Source organism: Muntiacus reevesi, chromosome 13, assembly GCF_963930625.1.
Source record: "Muntiacus reevesi chromosome 13, mMunRee1.1, whole genome shotgun sequence".
NCBI classification, from domain to species: domain Eukaryota; kingdom Metazoa; phylum Chordata; class Mammalia; order Artiodactyla; family Cervidae; genus Muntiacus; species Muntiacus reevesi.
Genome location: NC_089261.1, coordinates 6,364,491 through 6,386,888, shown reverse-complemented (window position 1 = coordinate 6,386,888; position 22,398 = coordinate 6,364,491). Strand labels below are relative to the sequence as shown.

At 44.5% G+C, this 22,398-nt stretch overlaps 1 protein-coding gene across 2 annotated transcripts in view; it reads right to left on the bottom strand.

Moving 5' to 3' along the window:
* The window catches only part of PITPNB (phosphatidylinositol transfer protein beta), a 58,173-nt gene extending 36,051 nt beyond the window's left edge, over positions 1-22,122 (bottom strand). For both annotated transcript variants that reach the window (XM_065904251.1, XM_065904250.1), the window contains exons 1-7: positions 21,999-22,122; positions 17,023-17,053; positions 14,156-14,301; positions 7,367-7,458; positions 6,732-6,739; positions 6,155-6,229; positions 4,482-4,565 (exon numbers count right to left, since the gene is read on the bottom strand). In XM_065904251.1, the coding sequence (XP_065760323.1) occupies positions 4,482-4,565; positions 6,155-6,229; positions 6,732-6,739; positions 7,367-7,458; positions 14,156-14,301; positions 17,023-17,053; positions 21,999-22,018 (456 nt within the window). In that variant the 5' untranslated portion in view covers positions 22,019-22,122. The remainder of the gene's footprint in view (positions 1-4,481; positions 4,566-6,154; positions 6,230-6,731; positions 6,740-7,366; positions 7,459-14,155; positions 14,302-17,022; positions 17,054-21,998) is intronic.
* Between the last annotated feature and the right edge of the window lie 276 nt (positions 22,123-22,398).

Genomic DNA, 22,398 nt, shown 5'->3' with positions numbered 1-22,398 from the left:
AAGCAGCCACTCGGTGAAGGGCAGACAGGTTCCTGAACACAGAACAAGACGCAGCAATGAGACAAACAAGAGCTGAAACGCAGAAGAGGGGAAGACTGACGCGAAGAAAGGTGAAACCCCCCGAAGCAGACTGCAGGACACACAGGCTATGGGCTGAGAGGAAGGACCCCAGACCCCACCGCGCGTGAACCACGTCACCGTGCTGGGTCTGTCTCACCCAGAGTGTGAGCTGCTGCAGGGCGCTGGAGCAACCTCGAGGAGCTGCTGGGGGCGTGCCAGCTGCACAGACTGAGCCCCAGACAGGGGCTGACCGCCATGACAACACAGCCCTTTCAGAAATGCAAATGCGTCCTTAGAGCCTCCTTTGACACTGTGGGCTCTAATTTCCAACGAACATAAAAGTGCAGAATCAAATGAACAAATACATTCAACAGAAAACCCAAACTGAACCTGGCAAGAAGGCAGGCTGGCTAGGTGGTGCAGGTGTTTGCAACAGAAGCTAATCCTGATGCAAACACTAACTAGAGGAGGCCCAAGAGACCAGGTGGGGCCTGAAGGGAGAGTAGGGGGCAGCCGTCCGTGCCGGCAGAGGGCACACGAGGGGCTCTCGACCACCCCAGCCTCACCCACCTTGGCCCTCACACACCCCAAACTGTCAAGGGCACCCGCACCTCCCACCACACAGCATTCCTTCCCCTCTTCCCATTTATAGCAGAAAATATGCATGTTGAGACTTTTCTTTCTCTTTTTAAGTGTCCAAAGGTCGGAGAATCCCTTCAGGATATCATTCGCACTTGTAGTTTCCACGACTTGAGAAAACACACAGACGAAACGCTTCTATGACACATGGTTCACGGCAGCACTGCTTACAATGGCCAGAGGGTGAAAAGCACCCAAATGTCCATGAAGAGAAGAATGCATAAACAAAACGTGGTATTCACACACTGGACTAGTCTTCACCCATAAAAAGGAATGACGGATGACGCATCCTACATGGTGGATGCATCTTGGGGACATTACACCACAGCAAAAGAAGCCAGACAAGAGGCCAGACACTGCAATGATCCCACCTGTATGAGAGATCCACAACAGAGAGGGCCACGGGGCAGAAGACACTCAGTGGCACAAAGGCTGCGGGGAGGGAGCCGTGTGGTGAGATGGGAACAGAGTGTCCTTTCGGGGAGGTGAGAATGTTCGAGAGCTAGATGGCAGTGACGGTCGTACAACACTGTGAATGCACTCCACACCACTGCGTGTTTAAAAGTGGCTAGTATGTATTTTATCACAATAAAGAAAAAAAGGTACCGTAAAATCAGTAAACTTTTGAAACAGGCTATTATTTTACTGGGCTTATGGAGAAGGCAAAGGCAACCCACTCCAGTATTTCTGTCTGGAGAACTCCATGGACAGAGGACCCAGGTGGGCTCTACAGTCCAAGGGGTCGCAAAGACTCGGACAGGACTGAGCGAGTAACACTTTTACTTCCTGGTATCTAAGCGGTAAAGAATCCGCCTGCAATGCAGGAGATACGGGTTCAATCCCTGGGTCAGGAAGATTCCTTGGAGAAGGGAATGGCTACCTACTCCAGTATTCTTGCCTGGGAAATCCCATGGACAGAGGAACCTGGAGGGCTCCAGTCCATAGGGTCACAAAGAGTCTGACATGACTGAGCAACTAAAAAACAACAACAATTATCTTACTAATCATTAAAGGGTAACTTGGAAAAGGGGAGCTATGCATGCTGAAAAAGAAAACCACACACACTTATTCACTCCCCAAACCATGCTCAGTACACAGGTTCTCAGAACTCCTGCTAAGAATAATGACCATGACGGCAAACATTTATTCCACTAGGCACAGCTCTAAGTGTTCACGCTTAACCCTGTGAGGTAATTAGCCCCATTTTACACAAGATAAAACAGGCTCAGAGAGGTTAAGTAACTAAGGAACCAGCAGGCAGCAATCGCAGAATCTGAAGCCAATCTAGTTTCTGACTGCATGTTCTCAGCACCGCTGCCCTGGACTCACAATGCAGACCGTCCTCACCTGCCCGACCATCCTCTCTCCCTGTCCATCCACCCACACGTCCTTCCAAGAGCCCGCCCTCTGCTGCGCCTCTGCACCGCGGGGACCTGCACCCGGAGCCACTGGGGCAGCGCAGCCACCACACAGCACCTGCCCTCCCCTCTGGGGGCGAGGCTGGGGTGGAAGGAAGGGGACGCCTGCCTCCAGGGCTACTGCACGGTCGGCTGAACTGTCCTTTCCCCTTGCACGCCCGCCGGCAAACACTGACTGGGGGCCCACTGTGGCCCGAGGACAGGAACAAAAACCATTCCGGTGGCCCCGGAAGAAAGAGGCGCCCCGAGCTCTGCGGCAGAACAACCTGGAATGCAAACCTCTGAGTAACAGGCTGGACCACTTCTGTAGCCAGCACATCTTTGTCAGACACCCACAGTAGGGTCTGAACGCCTTCCCAGGAGCACCCAACCCCATGGGCTGCACGTACTGCTGCTCCGGGCATCTGAGCTCTTCCAACCGAGCCATCAAGTCACCCACACCAAGTCATCCTCCACCCTGTCACCACCATCCCACAAACAAAGCTCGTGGCTAGAAGAGATACCAAAAGCAATAAGGGGCCAGACAGACAACTGAATGTGGTTGCTAAAAGAGAACATACATTCATTTCTAAGGATAAAAAATAGTCCGAGATAACTTCAGAGGTGAAAATATTTCTGAAACTAAAATAACTTAAATGACAGCACAACTAAAACTTCAGAATTTCTATGACAAGGGGCCCTAATCAGTGCTCACAGCTCTGATCAGGGAGGGGGTCCTGAAGAGAACAGGACCTGGCTGAGCAGAGGGTCACTGTGGGTGGTCCCCACCCCGGTGATTTAAGAGAAGAGGTCCAAACTTTGTTTTTGAAAGCTTACCTTTCAATTTCAATGGCAAAACCAGACATTTATTAGGTTTTTTTTTTGGTTCATCTTACAACACTGCTCAAGTTCAGGGAATAAGTACCAAAACTGAAATGGGAAGGGACCCTAACTGAACATGTGCTAACATGATAAACCGAGAGGTGCCGCTCTTACTGTAGAGTTTCAGCACGTAGAGAGGCCACAGCCGTGCCCCACATACTGTGAGAACCCAGTTAACACTGACTGGGGTAAAGAAATAACAAGGGTCTTAATTGCTGGTAGGGGGGTGGGGCTGGTGAGGAATAAAGCATCCTTTGCAGGTGAAAACAATTATTTTTTTAAATTAAGTTAAAAGTCTAGAGCACAAATATCTACATCCAGTAAGACGCAAAAGTGAAAGCTACACAACTGTTAAACTGGGATATTCTACCATCAACTGTTTCCCACAAATGACAACTTTAGCCCTAAGCTACTGAAAGAGGAGAGTGAAAAAAGTTGGCTTAAAATCCAACATTCAGAAAACTAAGATCATGGCATCTGGTCCCATCACTTCATGGCAAATAGATGGGGAAACAATGGAAACAGTGACAGACTTTTATTTTCTTGGGCTCCAAAATCACTGCAGGTGGTGACTGTAGCCATGAAATTAAAAGATGTTTGCTCCTTGGAAGAAAAACTATGACCAATCTAGACAGCATATGAAAAAGCAGAGACATTACTTTGCTGACAAACGTCTGTCTAGTCAAAGCTGTGGTATTTCCAGCAGTCACGTATGGATGTGAGAGTTGGAGAATACAGAAAGCTGAGCGCCGAAGAACTGATGTTTCTGAACTGTGCTGCTGGAGAAGACCAGTCCCTTGGCCTGCTAGGAGGTCAAAGCAGTCAGTCCCAAAGGAAGTCAACCCTGAATACTGAAGGGACTGATACTGAAGCTGAAGCTCCAATACTATGGCCACCTGATATGAAGAACTGATTCCTTCGAAAAGACACTGATGCTGGGAAAGATTAAAGGCAGGAAGAGAAGGGGACAACAGAGGATGAGATGGTTGGATGGCATCACCGACTGGATGGACCTGAGTGTGAGCAAGCTCTAGGAGTTGGTGATGAAGAGGGAAGCCTGGCGTGCTGCAGTCCATGGGGTCACAGAGTCAGACAAGACTGAGAGACTGAACTGATACTGAAAGTTTGTTAAGTTAAAATTCTGCTCTCTTAATCAGACTTTAAATATATAAGGGACCCATGGTATCTAAAGCAACTGAAGAGAACTCTTGTAAAATAATTTTTTTTTTTTCCTCTCAATGAAAGCAAACCCCTATGTCCCCCAGGTATACTGAGACCTCTTAAAGGGATCACCTGTGCGAAGGTGACATCCACACGAGAAACAAACCACCCCCACTGCTGCTCTCTCATCTCGCGTGCTGCTCTGACCTCCTTCTGGACCCAGAGCTGAGCTCCAGACTTATTTCAGAGTAGAAAGGGAGGCCACACAAGAATCAAATAAAAGAACTTTTAGAGGTAAGAGGTAACAGGTGAAAATGTTATCAAGCTGTACGTAGTACTTACTGCTGGTTCGACTTGACTTCGATCTGCAATATCTATGTGGACAATTTCAACCGTTTTCCACGTGTTCGGATCTAGACCGTGTACCTACAAATGACAGAAAGGAAACAAGGCCAGCTTAAGACTCTTCTCGTTAGGTAAAACTAGTATGCTTCCATATATAATCTTTATCTTGAGTCTCTCAGAGTATATCAAGAGCCATAATAAAAACAACCCAAGCTGCTGTTTCATTAAATCAGCTGTCTGAAGGCTGGAGGGAGGGAAGAGAATGCTGCCAAATTCACAGAAATCGGTCATCATTATTTCCTGGTAATTCTTAGAGATGACTAATACAAAAAATAAACCTCACCTATGTTTAACCCAACTGATACATGACAAAGTCCTTATAACCTCTAAGCCCTAGACAAATAGAAAGTGACATAATAATTAGATTTTAAGAAGCTGCACTGTAAGCTCGAAAACCTCTCCTGAACTTGATTCACTCTAAAGGTATTCCGCTTCAGTAGAATGTCAATTCCTCTATACCTCATGTCATTCAATCATTTACTTCTGAAATTCCATCAATGAACCCATAAAGAACTGTTTAAAAATTGCCAGATAGGCCCATTTGAACACTAAAGATGGCAAATTAAATCATATAGACTAAAGCATACCAAAATACCTCATTCAGACTCTAAATTTTAGTTATTGTTGAAAAAAAAAAAATACAAGTAAGTGATCATCTTGAAGAAAAACGCAAGTTAAATACTCTAAGTTATAGCTCAAAAGTTCCTTTGATTGGCACCAGTAACAGAAAAGCAGAGGAAAAACATACTCTACCACCATTACCCATAAACTTACTCTCCCGTAAGAGCGTTATCAAAACGTTTCAACGGTCGTTCTCAAACTGGAATGCCCCCCAGAAAACAGATTGCAGGGCCCCACCCCCAGAGACTCTGATCCAGCGTGTACGGAGTGAGGCCTGAGCATCGGCACTTCCAACAAGTTCCCCGACGCCACTGCTTGCTGGTCCAGGGACCAAGCGCCTGAGAACCCCTGGGCCAGGGCATCAACCTACAGCAGACACAGACGCCCTCCCAAGCTCCCTGCTACACCTCACCAAAAGTTAGAAGCTATACCAAGTCATAACCGACTTTCTGGTAATTCAGTTGAGGGGTAAAAGTGCACCAATTTGTAAGTCAGGAGCGTTTCAACATTTTTGTAAATTATTCAAAATACCTTCTTCCTTCCTGCCTTTTGGGCATTTCTCTGAAATCAACCAATAATTCAGGCCAAATGGAATGGAGGTGAAAATTAAAGCAATCAATTTTGCTATGCACAGGAGCGCTGGCAAATACAGAGATGAAAAAAAAACTTTTTTTTTAATTAACAGCTGAAACTGGCCTAAGGATTATCTGTGAGTTTTGTTTACCTACCCTCTCCCAATCCCAGATAAAGAGAGTTACTGATAAAAACAGCGGCCTCACCAAGTTCACTCGCACACCAAGGCAAGGGGCCTGACAAGGAAGGCCCACTGGTTTCTGGCGGCAAGCCTGCCCCACGGCGGCAGTCTGACACGCACCAGCCTGGCTGGGCGCTCATCTGAGGCCGCTGGCATCATGCTGGCGATGACACAAGACTGTGGTATCCCCATTTCGGAGGCCTTCTACACTGAAAGCCCAGAGTCAAAAACTTACATTTTCTAATGTTCCCAAGTCTGGTTTGTGCCATGTTTCAATTTTAATGAAGAAATCATCTTTCATATATTCATTCTGCGGAAAACAGAACAGCAAAATGACAGTGACCTTTCGCCGGTTCTCGGGCTTGTGTCTGCAGGAGCGTTCCCCAGGCACAAGCGTCCGCGCTCGGACTCTACAAGAAGACTGGTCCTCAGGTGACAGAGAGTCATTAGCTGCCGACTGTTAGACTTGTCAGGCCAAGCCAACATGCATTTAAATAACGTGCACACCCTGCCTGACATGCAGCGCACAGGGCTAACACTGAAGAAGCTGTGAGCTGTGCTGAGCGGATGTGGCATTCAGAGCAAGTTGCAGAAGCAAAATAAAATCAAGGGGGAGAGGTCGAGGTAAGGCTGCAAAGAGCCCCGTAATAGTGGAGTACATGGTGGAGTGTAAGCTGGGGTCTGGAGACAGAGAAGGGCCATGCAGCGGTGGGCAGTTTTAGGGAAATAAAGCAACAGATAGCTAAAGTAATTACTACATAGGGCGAAGTTTAAAGATGAAGACTATGTGATACAGAAACAGTTTTACTCACCGTTACAACTGAGGCATACCGGAACAGGTAGGCAACAAAGGAGGAAAAATTTTCAGAATATTATAATCAGAACCAAAAGAGTCTGCCACAATATTAATGTCACAAAGATTAAACTATCTGCCAACACAGAACATTTGGTTTAGATCTGCAAAACACAATCTCTAAACAAGCGACACTATGGGATATGTTAAGACTGTGGAGTTGCAATCTAATCATTTTAAGTAATTTTAAAACAACGGTAAAAGGAATAATGTCACAAGAGCAAAACACCATTTATAAGGCTGACGGAACAAACAATAGGAAACGGTTCCACCACGTGGCAATGGAAGCAAAATACTGTTGAAACTACATCAAACAATGCTTGCGTGTGAGGGTAACCTTTAAGATTTCTGTATTCCTTTTATCTGCTGCCCGTGGAGCCTGCTTGGTCAACAAGGATCTCAGGGTGCCTGTCATCTGGGAAGGAACTGTGTCCCTCACCAAGGCTTGGGGGAGGGACCCCTGCAGCTGCTTTCCTGCCACACCTTGTGCAGCAACCCCCCGCAGAAGGCCCCAGTGGTGTCACCCTTCCCTAAGGTGTGGACCCCGGGAGTGCAGGGCAGAGGGGGGAGACGGTTTCTGGGAACCAGACTTACTTGTTCTACAGTAGGGGTATGCGTTCCAGGCTTTCTCGTGAAATACCAAGGAGCCCTCGGGAGCGATCATCCTCACGAACGCAGGGACTTTGCTGGGAGGAGAGAAACACTGGATATATTCTCAACAGCATCACTACTTCTTTGTTGGCGTCCATCAGACTGTTTCAGAGTACTCAAGTATAAAATTAATGTAGAGGCAACAAAATGACTGTGCTTTTAAACAGAAGTAATTCTTTCTTACGGCTTTTGACCTACTCCCATAATACGAGACCTAAGAGTTAACTGAAGCTGTTCAACCTGCGTGTGACACGGAAGCTGTCTCTGGCAATCAGACCACACCACACTGTTTCTTAACATAATAGAGAGTCTCTCGAATAAGGTAATGAACTCAGAATAAAAGCCTGTGAACACATTTTACAGAAAAAACTTAAAAATGATAATATGAAGGATCCGCGAACAGAGGAAGATAGGCAAACCTACCTAAGTATAAAATTGTGTCAACCTGGAAAATAAATGTCAACTGCAGCCTCAGATCTGATCAGATCAGACAGGTTAACTATGTAACTAACACATGATGAGCTTGTGCAAATTCATGAGATTATCAGGAAAGATCCCAACAGATAAGTGGGCAAAGCACAACCACAGACAGACCACTAACAGAACACACAACTGGAAAGTTAGCTTTAACAAGCAGGGAACATTAGCTTTAGCAGTCTTCACAGCAATGCCAGCGAAATGACTGTTTTCCTGACTGGCGCCTACGGCACAGACACTCTTACGAGCGCGGGCTTCCCACAGATGGGATTCAAACCCCACGTCGCCCTGCAGCAGCTGTGTGGCCTGGAGCATGTCGCGTCACGGGGCGCTCTGAACTTCCTCCTGTGTTGAATGGGGTCCACATCACGTGCTCTGCGGGAACTGGGAGGGTCCCGCCAGCCAGCGTCTGTACCGTGTTAAGCACAGTGCAGCGAGGGCTGACTGAACGGCAGCTGCGGGTGCTGTTGTTTAGTTGCTCAGTCGTGTCCGACTCTCTGCAACCCTGTGCACTGGAGCCCTCCAGGTTCCTCTGTCCACGGATTTCCCAGGCAAGAATACTGGAGCTGGGTTGCCGTTTCCTCCTCCAGGGGATCCTCCTGACCCAGGGATGGAACCCATGTCTCCTGCACTGGCAGGTGGATTCTTGATACCACTGAGCTAGCTGGGTGCTTTTATATGCCATTCTTCACTTTAATCCCCCGATAACACTATGAATTAACCATTAATTCATTATTTCATATAACCAGCATTTAAGTAGCTAAATAACAATGTCAGAATGATATTCTCCAACTTGAAGCCCTATGTATATTCTTTCCATCAGAGCTGCTTTCTGAAAACTTAAGCACAACTTAATTTCCTAAACTAAGAGAAAGAAGAGCAGCCCCACAGTAAGACTGCGCAGTTGATCAGAAATACTCCTACGCTGAATTTCAGAAGCTAAGCAAGGAAGGTGGAATGAGCCCCACAGCAGCCAGAGTGCCGTGTAACCACAGAGGGCAGTGCGCACAGCCCCTTCCTTGCCTCTGCAGTACGCAAGAATGGTGCAGTTGAGGAATTCCCTGGCTGTCCTGTGGTTAGGACGTGGCACTTTCATTGCCAGGGCCTAGGTCTGATCCCTGGTCAGGGAACTAAGAGCCAACAAGCGACATGGCATGGCCAAATAAAAAGAATGCTATGGTTTGAAACTCCTACTATTGTGTCAAGTTAAATCTTTAAATCATTGGAAAAGCTGAGGTATTACTATCACATTATCACACACACACAGTATGCCCAAGAGTGCATATTCTTAATTATTCTAAAATAATTCTTAAAATATTCTTAATTATTCTATTTCTATAGTGCCCAATATTCTAAAAACCTTAATATTCATCAAGTTTCAAAATTTGCTGACACAAGAAACTTGGCAATCAGCTACTGAAGGTCAGCATAATACCAATCTCTAAAAAAATTTTAGTATTTCTTTATCGTGCTTCCAAATGCCTATTATTTTAATTCTAGGATGCTTTTTCTACCATGTGTATTTCAACTCATTTTATGTTTGACTTAGTTTCATGCAAGGATGGGCACAATAAAGGACAGAAACAGTAAGGATCTAACAGAAGAACTAACAGAAGCAGAAAAGATTAAAAAGAGATAGCAAGAAAACACAGAACTATACCAGAAAGGTCTTAATGACCAGATAACCACACTGGTGTGGTCACTCACCTAGAGCCAGACATCCTAGAGTGTGAAGTCAAGTGGGCCTTAGGAAGCATTACTACAAACAGAACCAGTGGAAATGATGGATTCCAGATGAGCTCTTTCAAATCCTAAAAGATGATGCTGTTAAAGTGCTGCACTCAATATGTCACCAAATTTGGAAAGCTTGGCAATGGCCATAGGACTGCAAAGGAAAAGGTCAGTTTTCATTCCAATCTCAAAGAAGGGCAATGCCAAAGAATGTTCAAACTACTGTAGAAGTGCATTCATTTCAAGTTCTAGCAAGGTAATGCTCAAAATCCTTCAAGGTAGGTTTCAACAGTATGTGAACCAAGAACTTCCAGATGTTCAAGCTGGATTTAGAAAAGGCAGACGAACCAAAGATCAAATTGCCAACATTCGTTGGATCAGAGAGAAAGCAAGGGAATTCCAGAAGAACATCTACTTCTGCTTCACTGACTACATTAAAGCATTTGAATGTGTGGATCACAACAACTGTGGAAAATTCATCAAGTGATGGGAATACCAGATCACCTTACCTGTCCCCTGAGAAACCTGTATACGGGTGAAGAAGCAACAGTCAGAATCAGACATGGAACAAGAGATCTGTTCAAAACTGGGAAAGGAGTATGTCAAGGCTATGTATTGTCACTTTGCAAAGTATATCATGTGAAATGCCAGGCTGGATGAATCCCAAGCTGGAATCAAGATTGCTAGGAGAAATATCAACAACCTCAGATATGCAGATGACACCACTTTAATAGCAGAAAGTGAAGCGGGAACTAAAAGAGCCTCTTGATGAGTGTGAAAGTGAACAGTGAAAAAGCTGGCTTGGAACTCAACATGCAAAAAACTGAGATCATGGCATCTGGTCCCATCACCTCATGGCAAATAGATGGGGAAAAAGTGGAAACAGTGGCAAATTTTATTTTCTCGGGTTCCAAAAATCACCGCGGTCGGTGACTGCAGCCATGAAATTAAAGACGCTTGCTCCTTGGAAGGAAATATATCACAAACCTAGAATGCATATTAAAAAGCAGAGACATCACTTTGCAGACAAAGGTCTGTATAGTCAAAGCTATGGTTTTTTCCAGTAGTCATGTGCAGGTGTGAGAGGTCGACTATAAAGAAAGCTGAGCGCCAAAGAACTGATGCTTTTCAACTGTGGTGTTGGAGAAGATTCTTGAGAGTCCCTTGGACAGCAAGGAGATCCAACCAGTCCATCCTAAAGGAGATCAGTCCTGAATATTCACTGCAAGGACTGTTGCTGAAGCTGAAGCTCCAATACTTTGGCCCCCTGATGTAGAGACCTGACTCACTGGAAGAGACCCTGATGCTGGGAAAGACTGAAGGCAAAAGAAGAGGGTGCCAGAGAATGAGATCATTAGATAGCATCACCGACTCAACAGACATGAACATGATGAGCAAACTCCAGGAGACAGCGAAGCACAGGGGAGCCTGGCGTGCGGCAGCCCACAGGGCAGCAGAGAGTGGGACACAATGCGGCAGCCGAACAACTATAACAAACATAAGCAAACCTCTGAACTAGTTTTGTTTCACATTTACTGGCTTTTCACATTTAATATGAGAACATGAACTGACTACATTTAGAGGAAATGCACACATGGAATAAATACAATAAAATTTCAATTCTATTTCAAAGGAGAAGAATTTTCATCAAGGGCAACTTCAACATATTGCTAACAAGACAAGTCAGAGGTGCCATTTATACACAAGAGAAAGTGTATACCTCATTCTCCTCCTCAGGGTCACTGAGGAAGTCACTTCAGCAACATGCAGGAGACTCTGTTTTGGAAGCTTAGTCTCAGAAAAAGGAGAAATAGTAGCCAAATTAACAAAACAGAGCTAGACCTTCAAAAACAAACTAAAAAGGACATGCATCCTCTTGTTACTCCAAACTAGTCACAAAATGTCCTCTCACAATAAACTAGTATCTGTGACAGTGCTTACCTCAAGGTAAACACAGCTCAATCACAGAGTTTAAATGTTAGCCACAGTATCATGTCCAGTTGCACAAACATTCTTTGCCAGTGCACAGCCTTCCACCACCCCATCTCTGAATACAAAATAAGAATATTTAAGTTCATGTTAAAATTCAACTGAAGTGTTTCATCAATTGTGTTATCAATATCAAATCTAACCTCGACGTACTAATGGCTGTGAATCTGTGTATTGTGCAGTAAGATACCTTGGTTAGAGTGGGAGAAGAAAACAGAGGGCTTACGTGATTTAAAAGAGACATAATAAATGACCGTAGTGTACATGTAGCTTCTCCTGACGCAGGAGCCAACTTTAAAAAAGAAAATCCTGTTCCTAAGATAGATAATACCTTGGCAAATCATTTCAAACTGCACTTTCCCCAATGGAAAGTTTACGTCTTCTTGAGTAAGTAATCTTTCACTTTATAATCAACTGAAATACACCTTACGTACAATGGAGACCTCGTTCCTTGATCCACTCAAGTATTTACTGACTGTCCACTGTGCCAGGGACCATGTAAATAACAGTGTACAAACAGGGACAATTCCTACCTGGAGCTCACCTTCCCAAGAGGGAAGCGGAAAATAGGTCAGCAGACAACAAAAGGCAAAGAGAAGCAGCGTTCCTAAAGTGCCATGAGTTTAAGGAACACGGCAGTAGGCCAGTGAGCACGGGAGGCAAAGGTGCTCAGAAGAGGTGAGGGAGGCTCAGGGAACTGCAGCAGGGACCTGAGGGCCAGCGACACCCAGAGACAGCGATCACAGAGCGGGCAGAGGGACCCGCACGACCAAAGGGCCACTCGGAGGCCTCCAGCGTGGCGAAGGCTGGCCAAGAAAGAACAGGGGGACACAAGCTTAGCATGGTGAGGCGGGCAGAGAGCAGACAGAGCACGCAGGGCCCATCTCAAAGGCCTGTATCAGACGTTCTGGTTTATTTTAGATGCCCCAGAGAGTTTACTGGTGATGATAAAGGGAGGTTTTCTTATGTATTGGTGAAATTCAGTGAATGAGTAAATGTCAAGTGCTAGAAAAGTAAAACTGAGTATAAATTCAATACTATGAATACTATATTGGTTATACCATGAAGAACACTAAAATTTCTCAAAAGGCACATTTTTAGATATACTTCAGGTGCTAATGAATTAAAAGAAACCATGAATAACACAGTCTTTGGAAAATTGATTAATCAAAGTTATTGCCCTCACTCAAACCTGCAGCAGAAACAAAGAAATGCTGCATTCTAAGATAACATCAAAGTAAAACTGAAGCTTCTACAAAGTGACGACCCACTTTATATTCATGTGTCATTATAAACAAAGCAACAGCCTTAAACTGAGAGAATTATGAAAAATACGAATCATCACAGCTCATCCACACCCTTAAAAGGCTCTACAAAACCCCAGCGTGAATCAATATGAAGAGAGAAAGCTCAGTGCAGAGCAGATTCCCTCCTCCTCTGATAAACTGTGGAGAACAGACACTACTGACAAGACACTCTTAAAAACCATTGCTGATCTTCTGCCCTTACGCAAGTATTAGTATGTATTTTCTATCTTAAAATATCTATACAAAAAAACAGAGATCAAACTGCCAAACTTAGGAGAACTGCAAACTAAGAGATAAAAACAATGAACAAAGGATCTGAATGGTCAAGTCACGCAATAAATTCAAAGGGCCAGTTAATACAAAAGAACATTTAACATCACTGATAGAGAAATACAAATTTAAACAAGAGGCTATTTTCTGTGCATCAAATTGGCAAAAATTAAAAAGAAAACTATGGGGAAACGAATGCCCTCAAATTCTTGGAAGGCAATCTGGCAATAATACCAAAACTTTAACAGAGCATGGGCTTCCAGCAATCCTACTGTAACAAACTTCTTCCAGAGACACAGGAACCTAAGGCATAAAGACTTATGCACAGCCACCTTCACAGAAACATTACCTGCAAAAGACAAGAAGGCAAATACCTAAAACACCTAAATCAACTTATTTAGAGAATGGTTAAGCCAACTGTGCTTATGGCCACCCCAAGACGTTTTACTCAGCTTTGAAAATAAAGAAAGGGCATTAAATGATAACAACACGGAAGGATGATAACGAGGTATCACTGGATAAAAGCTAATGCAGGGTGCAGAACCGTGCGTGTGGTATGATCCTGTTTGCTGTGGACAGCAAGAAACGACACAGGTGACATTTTCATGTTTCTTAAAAATTTCTTTGAATATGTGTAGAAAACGATCTGCAGGGACAAATGTTTAAGTTGTTTCTAGTTTCTCTCCAGGGATATGGATTTGTGATAACACAAGGTGGGTACTAAGTTTTTAACTTATCATCTTCTTTTTGAATTTTTTTAATAAGCAGACAGATCACTTCATAATTTAGAAGTAATAAAGGAGAGGAATGCTCTTAAAAATTAAAATGCAACATATTGTCAGAATAAAAAAACACCCAATAGTCAATTAGGTAGTTAGATGCTTAATAAGTGGCTGGATAGTCAAAGTGTGATTATCTAATATGATGACTAAGCACCAAATGCAAACACCCTGCTTACCTCTTTAGGTGATAAATTTTGTGTGTATACTGTCCCTTTTCTCCATCCTTTTCATAAGGTTCATTCTTTAAGACTTCAATTCCTTCTCCACCACCAGTCTCATTCTTACTGGCTTCTGCCACAGAGTAAAGCTGCCCAACCTGATACTGAAATATCAAAGAGTACCCAACTTCAGTAAGTCAGCAGTAACTGCAAAAACTTCCTGTGCTAAAATCTTTCTGCAGATACAGAAAAGCACATCCCAACCACTGAGTACATATGTTCCACATGAAAACGTGACTCAGATGAGAAATTAGTATGTGTGGAGAGATGAACACCAGATGATCATACAGCTTCAAGAAACTGTAATAGTTTACAAGATTTGCATGATTTAGGAAAACTGTTAGTTACAAATATTCTGGTGCTTTAATACATACTATCCACTTGTTTCAATGTCGAGATGCATTTTTTTTGGAATAATAAAGATGCATTCACATTTTCAAAATCATTTTGACATCTGTGACATCTCACTTTATTTCACAAAATCCTGAAGAAGGTACGACAGGAATGTACCTGTTACTTCTTCGCGAAAAAAGAAAGCTGAGCAATCAGAATACCGTTCTCAATAATGAGGAGGGCTATAAAGTGATAATAAAAGCCTGCAAATACCAAGAACCATTACAGTGCAAACTTTAGTAGACCTCTGGGGTCTTATTTTCCATGGTCATGTATGTACATGCCTGATTTGGCTCTGGTCCACCTAAGCACAAACAGTATTGGGTATCTAGGGTCTGAACTGTTAACTGTGAAGTCCTCCAGTAAAAGGAAACTGGTTTTTAAGTATAAATATACAAGTATTAACATGAAAAGGCAAGAAATTGCTGACAGTGCTTTCTCTTTCACTCTAGAGTGAATGAGAATTCTCGCTGGCTTGCACCAACACCTGTGAGTGGACAGCACTATCCCACGCCCATCTGGGACTTCCAACAGTTCCAACGAATGATAAAAAGCAAAGTTCCTGCATTCTAATGCGTTCCAGGGACTCAGTCATGGCACCATTTCCAATCTCTTCCAATTTGGCTAAATTTCTTCCTTCTAATGATAAGAACCTGAAGAAATGTTTTTTTTTTTTTTTCCTCTTTTTTTTTAAAGCATATTTTCAAAGAAAGGCTACCTCTAAAAACTAATAATTCAAAACTAACATTTTATTTTGAGGAACAAAAAATCAGGGTGGTTGTAAGCTCAGCAAATAGTCCTATCTAAAAAAGTCCATGGAAATATGATGCTATATTGACGGTTAATTCAAATACACAAACACACAAATTTGCAAAGGTTTAGGAAGCTGGAACCAAACACATTTCTTAAATACGTCAAAAATCAGTTTTTATAGAGATTTCAGACTACAGAAAGGGCTGTCTTCTTTCTTCTGGTTTTTCTGACAGATCACCAGTTAGTCCAGGAATGCTACAATCCTTAAGTCCTTCAAAATACACTTTTCAACACTGTCATATTTTAAAAATAGGATTAAAATGTCTCTAAGTCTGAGGATAAATTTGATCTTGGTTAGAAACAGAGTAACAAAAATTTACACAGAAACAACAGTGTTCAAAAATATGTTATTAATGGAATGATAACTTGTCACATGCCACTAGGCTTTCAATCTCATTTTTAAGAAGAACTTAAACAAAGACAGGAGGCATGTTAAGTCTGAATATAACAAAAAGCTGAGATTATTCTGGGTGACAATAACAGAAGACTCAAAAGATTTCAACAAGTTGATCCAACTAGTTGAAACCAAAAGAAAAGAAAGTCAAATTCCACATTCAAGTTCAAGTTCAAACAACTGTACGAGTAAAGATTTGGGGTGCCTGGCTTATCTGAGTGCTCTAATACACTTGAAAGCTCAGAGCCTACTGAGGCACTTGCGGCTGTGTTCAAGTCTACACCAGCAGCGCCAGGCGGCTGCTCGTTCTCAGCTCCTGCATTTCTTCCCGCCTGCCTCCTGTCAGCCGTCACATCTCAGGTTATCCTTTGTTTCCTTCCACTCCAATCCAGTGGTTCCAGTTGAGTCTCGCCTCTAGGAAGCCCAGATAACTGAGGAGCACAAGCTGCGAGCAAGTCACAGGAGGACCCCAAGGCCCTCGCGGGTTTTGCTCCGTGGACCTTGATTTCTCAGGAGCCGTCTCTGCTTTTATCTCCACTCCTAGCTGTACTACTGAGAGCTGCGTCCGCAAGACACGCGGCTTTCTGAACAGGTGATGACTTTCTGTACCGTGCGGCCTCTTGCGCTCCTGTGCAGAACACTGTTCCGGCTGAGAGCAACAAGTGCAGCATACGCAGCAGCGAGACGCGCTGGCGAGGAAGTCTGGAGGCCCTGTTACCCCGGCCACATCTCTGTGCTGGGAATGCTTCGCCTTGGGACCGCAGGCAGAGAAGGTGCAACAAAGGGCCAAGGAGAGGGAAGAGAACTGCCAAAAGTTACCCTGCAGGGCCACCGAGGGTGAGAGAGAACAGGCTTCCTTCCTTCCCTTTCTGCTCACGTGGAAGGAACTGTAAACAGCAGGCAGACTTTACAGGAAAGCATATTTTGGTTTAAAGTAATGAGAAATGTTTAAAATATCCAACAGTAAAGTAGGCGGTTACTCCAAGCAGCCAGTGACTTAACCCTAAAATGCCCAGGTTGCGGCTGGAACCTCCATTCTCTGACACACTGCATCGGACAAGCTGGTCAGCGTTCTCAGACTCTTCCAGAACCAGGCAGAGTAACAGGTATTCATTTACAATTAATTGTCTCTAACACATCATAATTCACTGTCACATATGGCAACGTAAATCAAAATATGACCTCAGATTAGCATATCAAAATAAAGTATGTAAGCAAGACTTACCTCTTGAACTGAACATGGCAGAACCACACGGCTGAAAAGACAAAAGGATAACAAATGTTACACACGAAGTGGTTGGCTTTATAACTGATCTCCGCGATTAAAAGACCTTTTGCTTTAAATCCAGTGACAGCATAGTAGGAGACGTCATTTATGGAAGAGGGTCCTTGCAATGACTACAGATCTAAATAAGAGTTTTTAACCTGGGGAAATAAAACTACCCACTGCTGACTCTCAACAATCACTTGGATGTAGCATCCTCATCATACCAGGACCCCAAAAACACCATTGTAGAGATTCTTGTGAGGAGTAAAGGAACAAGAGGAAACTCATCACTGAAAATCGCAGGGGACAGGATGTATCATTTGTAGACTGTCTGGTCAGGCTGCCCTCAAGAAATTTTTAGTACAGTTTCATTCTCCATCTATACACTATGCATTTTGTTTTTATGATACTTTCTCACAGAATTCATGTCTTGAATCTCACAAATGAATGCCTCCAAAAATTGCTCCCTACTACCCAATTATTGCTCAGTCTTATTCAAAAAAAGCATGTAAAACATCCTTTAGACTTAGTAAGAAAAAACTACCATGGAAAATACTTTTAACCTGATAAATACAACCCCTTTCAGTGTAGATTCAACATGAGGTTGCTGTGTTTGACCTTGTCCAAGAGTCTGTTCCTGTACATACAAGAGGACTAGGACAGAGGCATAATGCTCCTAAAGATGAATTCCAAAAAAGAATTCTGTGACAAATTATTTTATATCAGGATATTGCATTTTACCTCCAGATTTTTTAGGCAAGTACCCTCATACTTAGTTCCACAAGAAGCTCTGAAAACCAAGGCCATCCCCAAATATCAAAAGTCTCAAGGTCCAAGAGGGCAACTCCCCACCCCACCCCAACCCGGTCTTTCTTAGACTTTTCCCTCCTACCATCTAACTACCACAACAAATGCCACTTAAAATCTTATTTTAACTCTACTTTAAGGAGAGGAAAAAAATACCACAGGGTTCACCTCAATTTTCATTGGGGGGAAATTCCCAATAGTTTTCTTCACTCCAACTTCTCCTCAGCTGCACTTTTTATCTGTTGCTCTCTCCCCAGCCTTCCTGAAACACTGATGCTTCAGTGCGCCCATCACCTTCATCTCTACCACGTGTCTCTGTTATTCCCCTCTCCTCCTGGACTACTGGGGGTCACTCATCACTCTGTCATTCTTATAATGATCGTTTAAAGACAATGAAGTTTCTCCAAGTCACAATGGTTTCTAATTTCTTCTCATCAAGAATAAACTTGTTATACAAAACCCTTCCAATACCTAATCATTTATTTCAGCTGTCTCCTCGGGGTACACACTAACACGCTCACCGTCTCAGTAACAGAAAATAAAACTGGGGTGGAGAGGTGCAGTGGACGGGGGGAAGACTATGATATAGGCTGGGAGCCTACTTTGGGAGATTCAGACAAATATACAGGTAGGGAGCATATTTTCAGGGCCTGGAATACAATGATACGAAGTCTATTACATTCATTCAACAACAAAGAATCCTGGAAGGTTGTTTCAAAAAGTAAGCAACATAGCTATAGCTAACATGTCCTCTTAGGTGCTTAAAGACAATAAGAAGCAGGAGGATGTGGTAAAAGGCCATCTTTTGTGAGACAGGGCAAGGATTAACAAAGACCCAAAGGAGGATGCTCCATGTACTGAGGAGCCTGGGGGGCTGTCCACGGATCCATCACACACACACACACACACACACACACACACACACACACACACACACACACACACACACACACACACACACACACACACACACACACACACACACGAGAACTCTGAGGAGCCTGGAGGGCTACAGTCCATGACTCACACTCAGACCAAGGGTCCATGACTGACACTGACATACACACACAGGAGAATGCTGGGCTACAGTCCACGGATCCATGACTCACACTCACTCACATCACACACACACACACACACACACACACACACACACACACACACACACACACACACACACACACACACGAACACGAGAACGCTAGGCTGCAGAGGAAGTCAAAGGAAGGAATAGAAAGGAAACAGACTTCCGCGAAGTTTCACAAAACCAAGAATCACTGCTGAATAATTTTACTAGTAGGGAAAACTTACTTCACAAAATGAAAGTGACTGATTGTGACATTCTGAATGAATGACAAGTAACTTCTTCAAGATTTAAGAAAAAGTAAAAGAGATAAGAAACAGGCTTTAATTTTGCATTATTATTATTCTAAAAGCAATATTCAACTTTTACAGCACTTTGAAAATTTTCAAACATCTCTGAAAACTGTTATGAAAATAATTTTCCAAATCACACAACCTACTAGTTCTTTAAAACCAGGATTTTATGCTAATGGAAATTTCACCTACTGCTTAAATAACAACTTGAAGGTAACTCCCCATCCTGAAAAAGTTATTTCTAACCTTTTAATTCATGTCAAAAATAGCTGGCATTTTTAAAGACAACAAACATTTGCCAAAGTATATTACAGTTTACCAACATCCTTATATAGGGATGACCTACCTATTCATTGCTCCTGACCAAGAACAATTTTAGAAAACAGACAGGTGAGTAGGAAGAATCACTTTTTTCATTAGACAACACTGAGTTCTTACAGTGTGCTAGAGGAGATGCTATGCTGGGTACCAGGAATACTGGAATAAGAAACAGCCTCTGACCTCAAAAAGTCTAGGAGAAAAGGGGAATTCCCTGGCAGCCCTGTGGTAAGGACCCTGAGCGTTCACTGCCAAGGGCCCAGGTTCAATCCCTGCTTAGGAAACTAAGATCCCACAAGCCACACGGGGCAGCCAGAAAAAGAAGTCTTTAGGAGGGAAATAAAATCTAGGAGAGACACAGGTGAGGAGTGGACATCAAGAAACGTTAACTGAGAATTCCTTCAGAAAAAAGTATTACACCTTGGGCATATTTCGACATTGGTTATCTCGGTACATCAAAATTTTTATGAAGAAAGTAATGATTCACAAAAAGCATAATGTGCAAATTCCCAATGAGAATTGCTCTCCATGATTTAGCCCGACGCTACTCACATAACTGTCAAAGGGATCTAGTGAATACAATTCACATTACAGAAAAGAGGAAGTAACTCTAATAAAAGAAAAATTACTAGATCTGCAACCCAAAATTAGTTTCGCAACTTACTTGTTGTGTGACTTGGACTAAGTCAATTTTCTCTTATTTCCTCCAGAAGTCTTAACACCTGCCAACTACAGACACTGCAAAAATTTCAGAGTAATAAATGAGCTAACACTTTCATGTTACATTATACAAATGAAATGGAAGAAAATTTTTATAAATTTAAGAAAATTTTAACTGAAAACTTGTCTTTTCTCAGGATCGCTGTCACTGACTAAAGTTAGAATTTTTCATTCATTTCTTTAACAATATTTATTGAACGCTTATTATGTGCCACAGACTTCAAGAATTGGGAATAGGAGAAAGAGCAAAATAGACAAATTCATGAAGTTTATATACAGTGAGAGACTACATCCAGTAACAGAGAAGCAAGTTAGATGGTGATAGCTCTGTGAAGACCAATGAAGCCGGAAAAGCAAAGACCAAACCATGCGGGTTGCAAGTGAATCTTCAGAGATTCCAAGAAGGTGATATTTAACCAAACACCTGAAAAGGCGTGAATCAGTAAAATGAGGGAAGAGCTCTTCACCCAGAGGGAAGAGCAAGCAGAAAGGCCCTGGACTGAGCTTCTTTTCCTAGAGTAGTGAAGGAACAACAAGAAACCTCGTGAGCTTCGAAAGGGCAAGGGAAGGGCTGTAACTGAAATCAGAGAACAAAACAGCGGTTAAAACCTGCCAGAGTATCTATCCTAAAGGCGGTGGCTTTTACTCTCAGTGAGATAAGGGGGTCCGGAAGATTTTTAAGCAGACAAGCGACAGGAATGACTTTTAAAAAGAAATCTGAACACTAAAAATAAGCTGTCTGCAGTTAGCTAAATTAAGTCCAAAATTTCAAGAGTTTACAATGAAAAGAGCGTTTGAAACACCCAAGAATGGGCCACACTAGAAATCCCCAGTTGCCCAAACGGTGGCTGACAACATGAACCAGCTGTGACAGCGGAACACTCACTCGCTGCCAACCAGACTTCCTGAGATCAGTCACAGTCCTTGCCGGTAGGAAATGCCATAACTTTTCAACAAAATCACTTCGCCGGTATGAAGCACCTGGGAACCCTTCCATACGACCGACCACATGTTAACGCCTCACCTAAACCCGGGGGAAGTCCATGGAGCCCAGAGTGTCATCCCATCTTCAAGATATAGAAACTGAGACTCAAGAGCAGAAAAAGATAGCTCTCTCGGGATGGGGAGAGCTTCGCTTGCCAGCGAAGACAGGTTTTTCCCGACTCCCAGCTCCGGCAGGAACTTCGGGGCGCCTACGTACCACCTCGAGCCCCCGACCACCAGGGCAGCCTCTAGCTGGTAAGCCCACCTCCCGCGGGTTACAGGCAAGCTCCACCCCGGGGACGACAAATCGGAGACCCACCGCGTGTCCCCCGCACCATCGGGCTTCGGCTGCGGGTGGGCCCAGTCTCAGACTGGGGTGTGGGGGGGTTGGAGAGAAGGCGGGTCCCAGCGGAAACTCCGGGCCTCGCCCGCCGGAGCCACGCGCTCGGGCCGGGACCCTGCCTCCTCCGCCCCTGGGGTGGGGGCTGCGGGGGAGAGGACGGCACTGTTACCACGGCAACAGCGCTGGGGGTCGGGGGGAAGCGGGGAGCGCACCGCGGAGGGGCCTCGGGCGGGCCGGGGGCGCGTGCCGGCGGGAGGGGGCGCGCGCAGGGAGCGGCCGGCCCCGCGATTCGCTCCTTCTTAGGAATATTCCGCCACTTCTCAGTCAGTGGATCCCCCACCACTGCCGCCCCAGAACCTCGCTCACGCCCACCGGTCCCACTCACAATTCTTTAATCAGCACCATGTTTCCGGAACCCCTTCACAGCTGCAGCCGCCGCTACCTCTACCACCACCGCCACCGCCGCCGCCGCTGCCGCCGCCGCTACCGCCTCTCAAAGCGCCTGCGCGGCCCCGCCCCCTGCCGTCCCAGCCGCCGCGGCGCCTGCGCGTCCACACCCTTCCGCCGCGACCCGTCGCGTCAGCGCGCTAGAGGAGCTGGCCCCGCCCCGGTCCCGCGCCCCGCCTCGGGCGCGCGAAGGTTTCTCTGCGACTGCGCGGGCTCGGCGCGCGCTCGCTTGTCTCCTGGCGGCGGCTCGCGTTTCCAGTCAGGTTCTGTCGAGGGAGGGGAGGTCGGTGCAGCCTGCACTCTCTGGTGAGTTTTCCGAGTCGGTTGCCTGAAGTCGT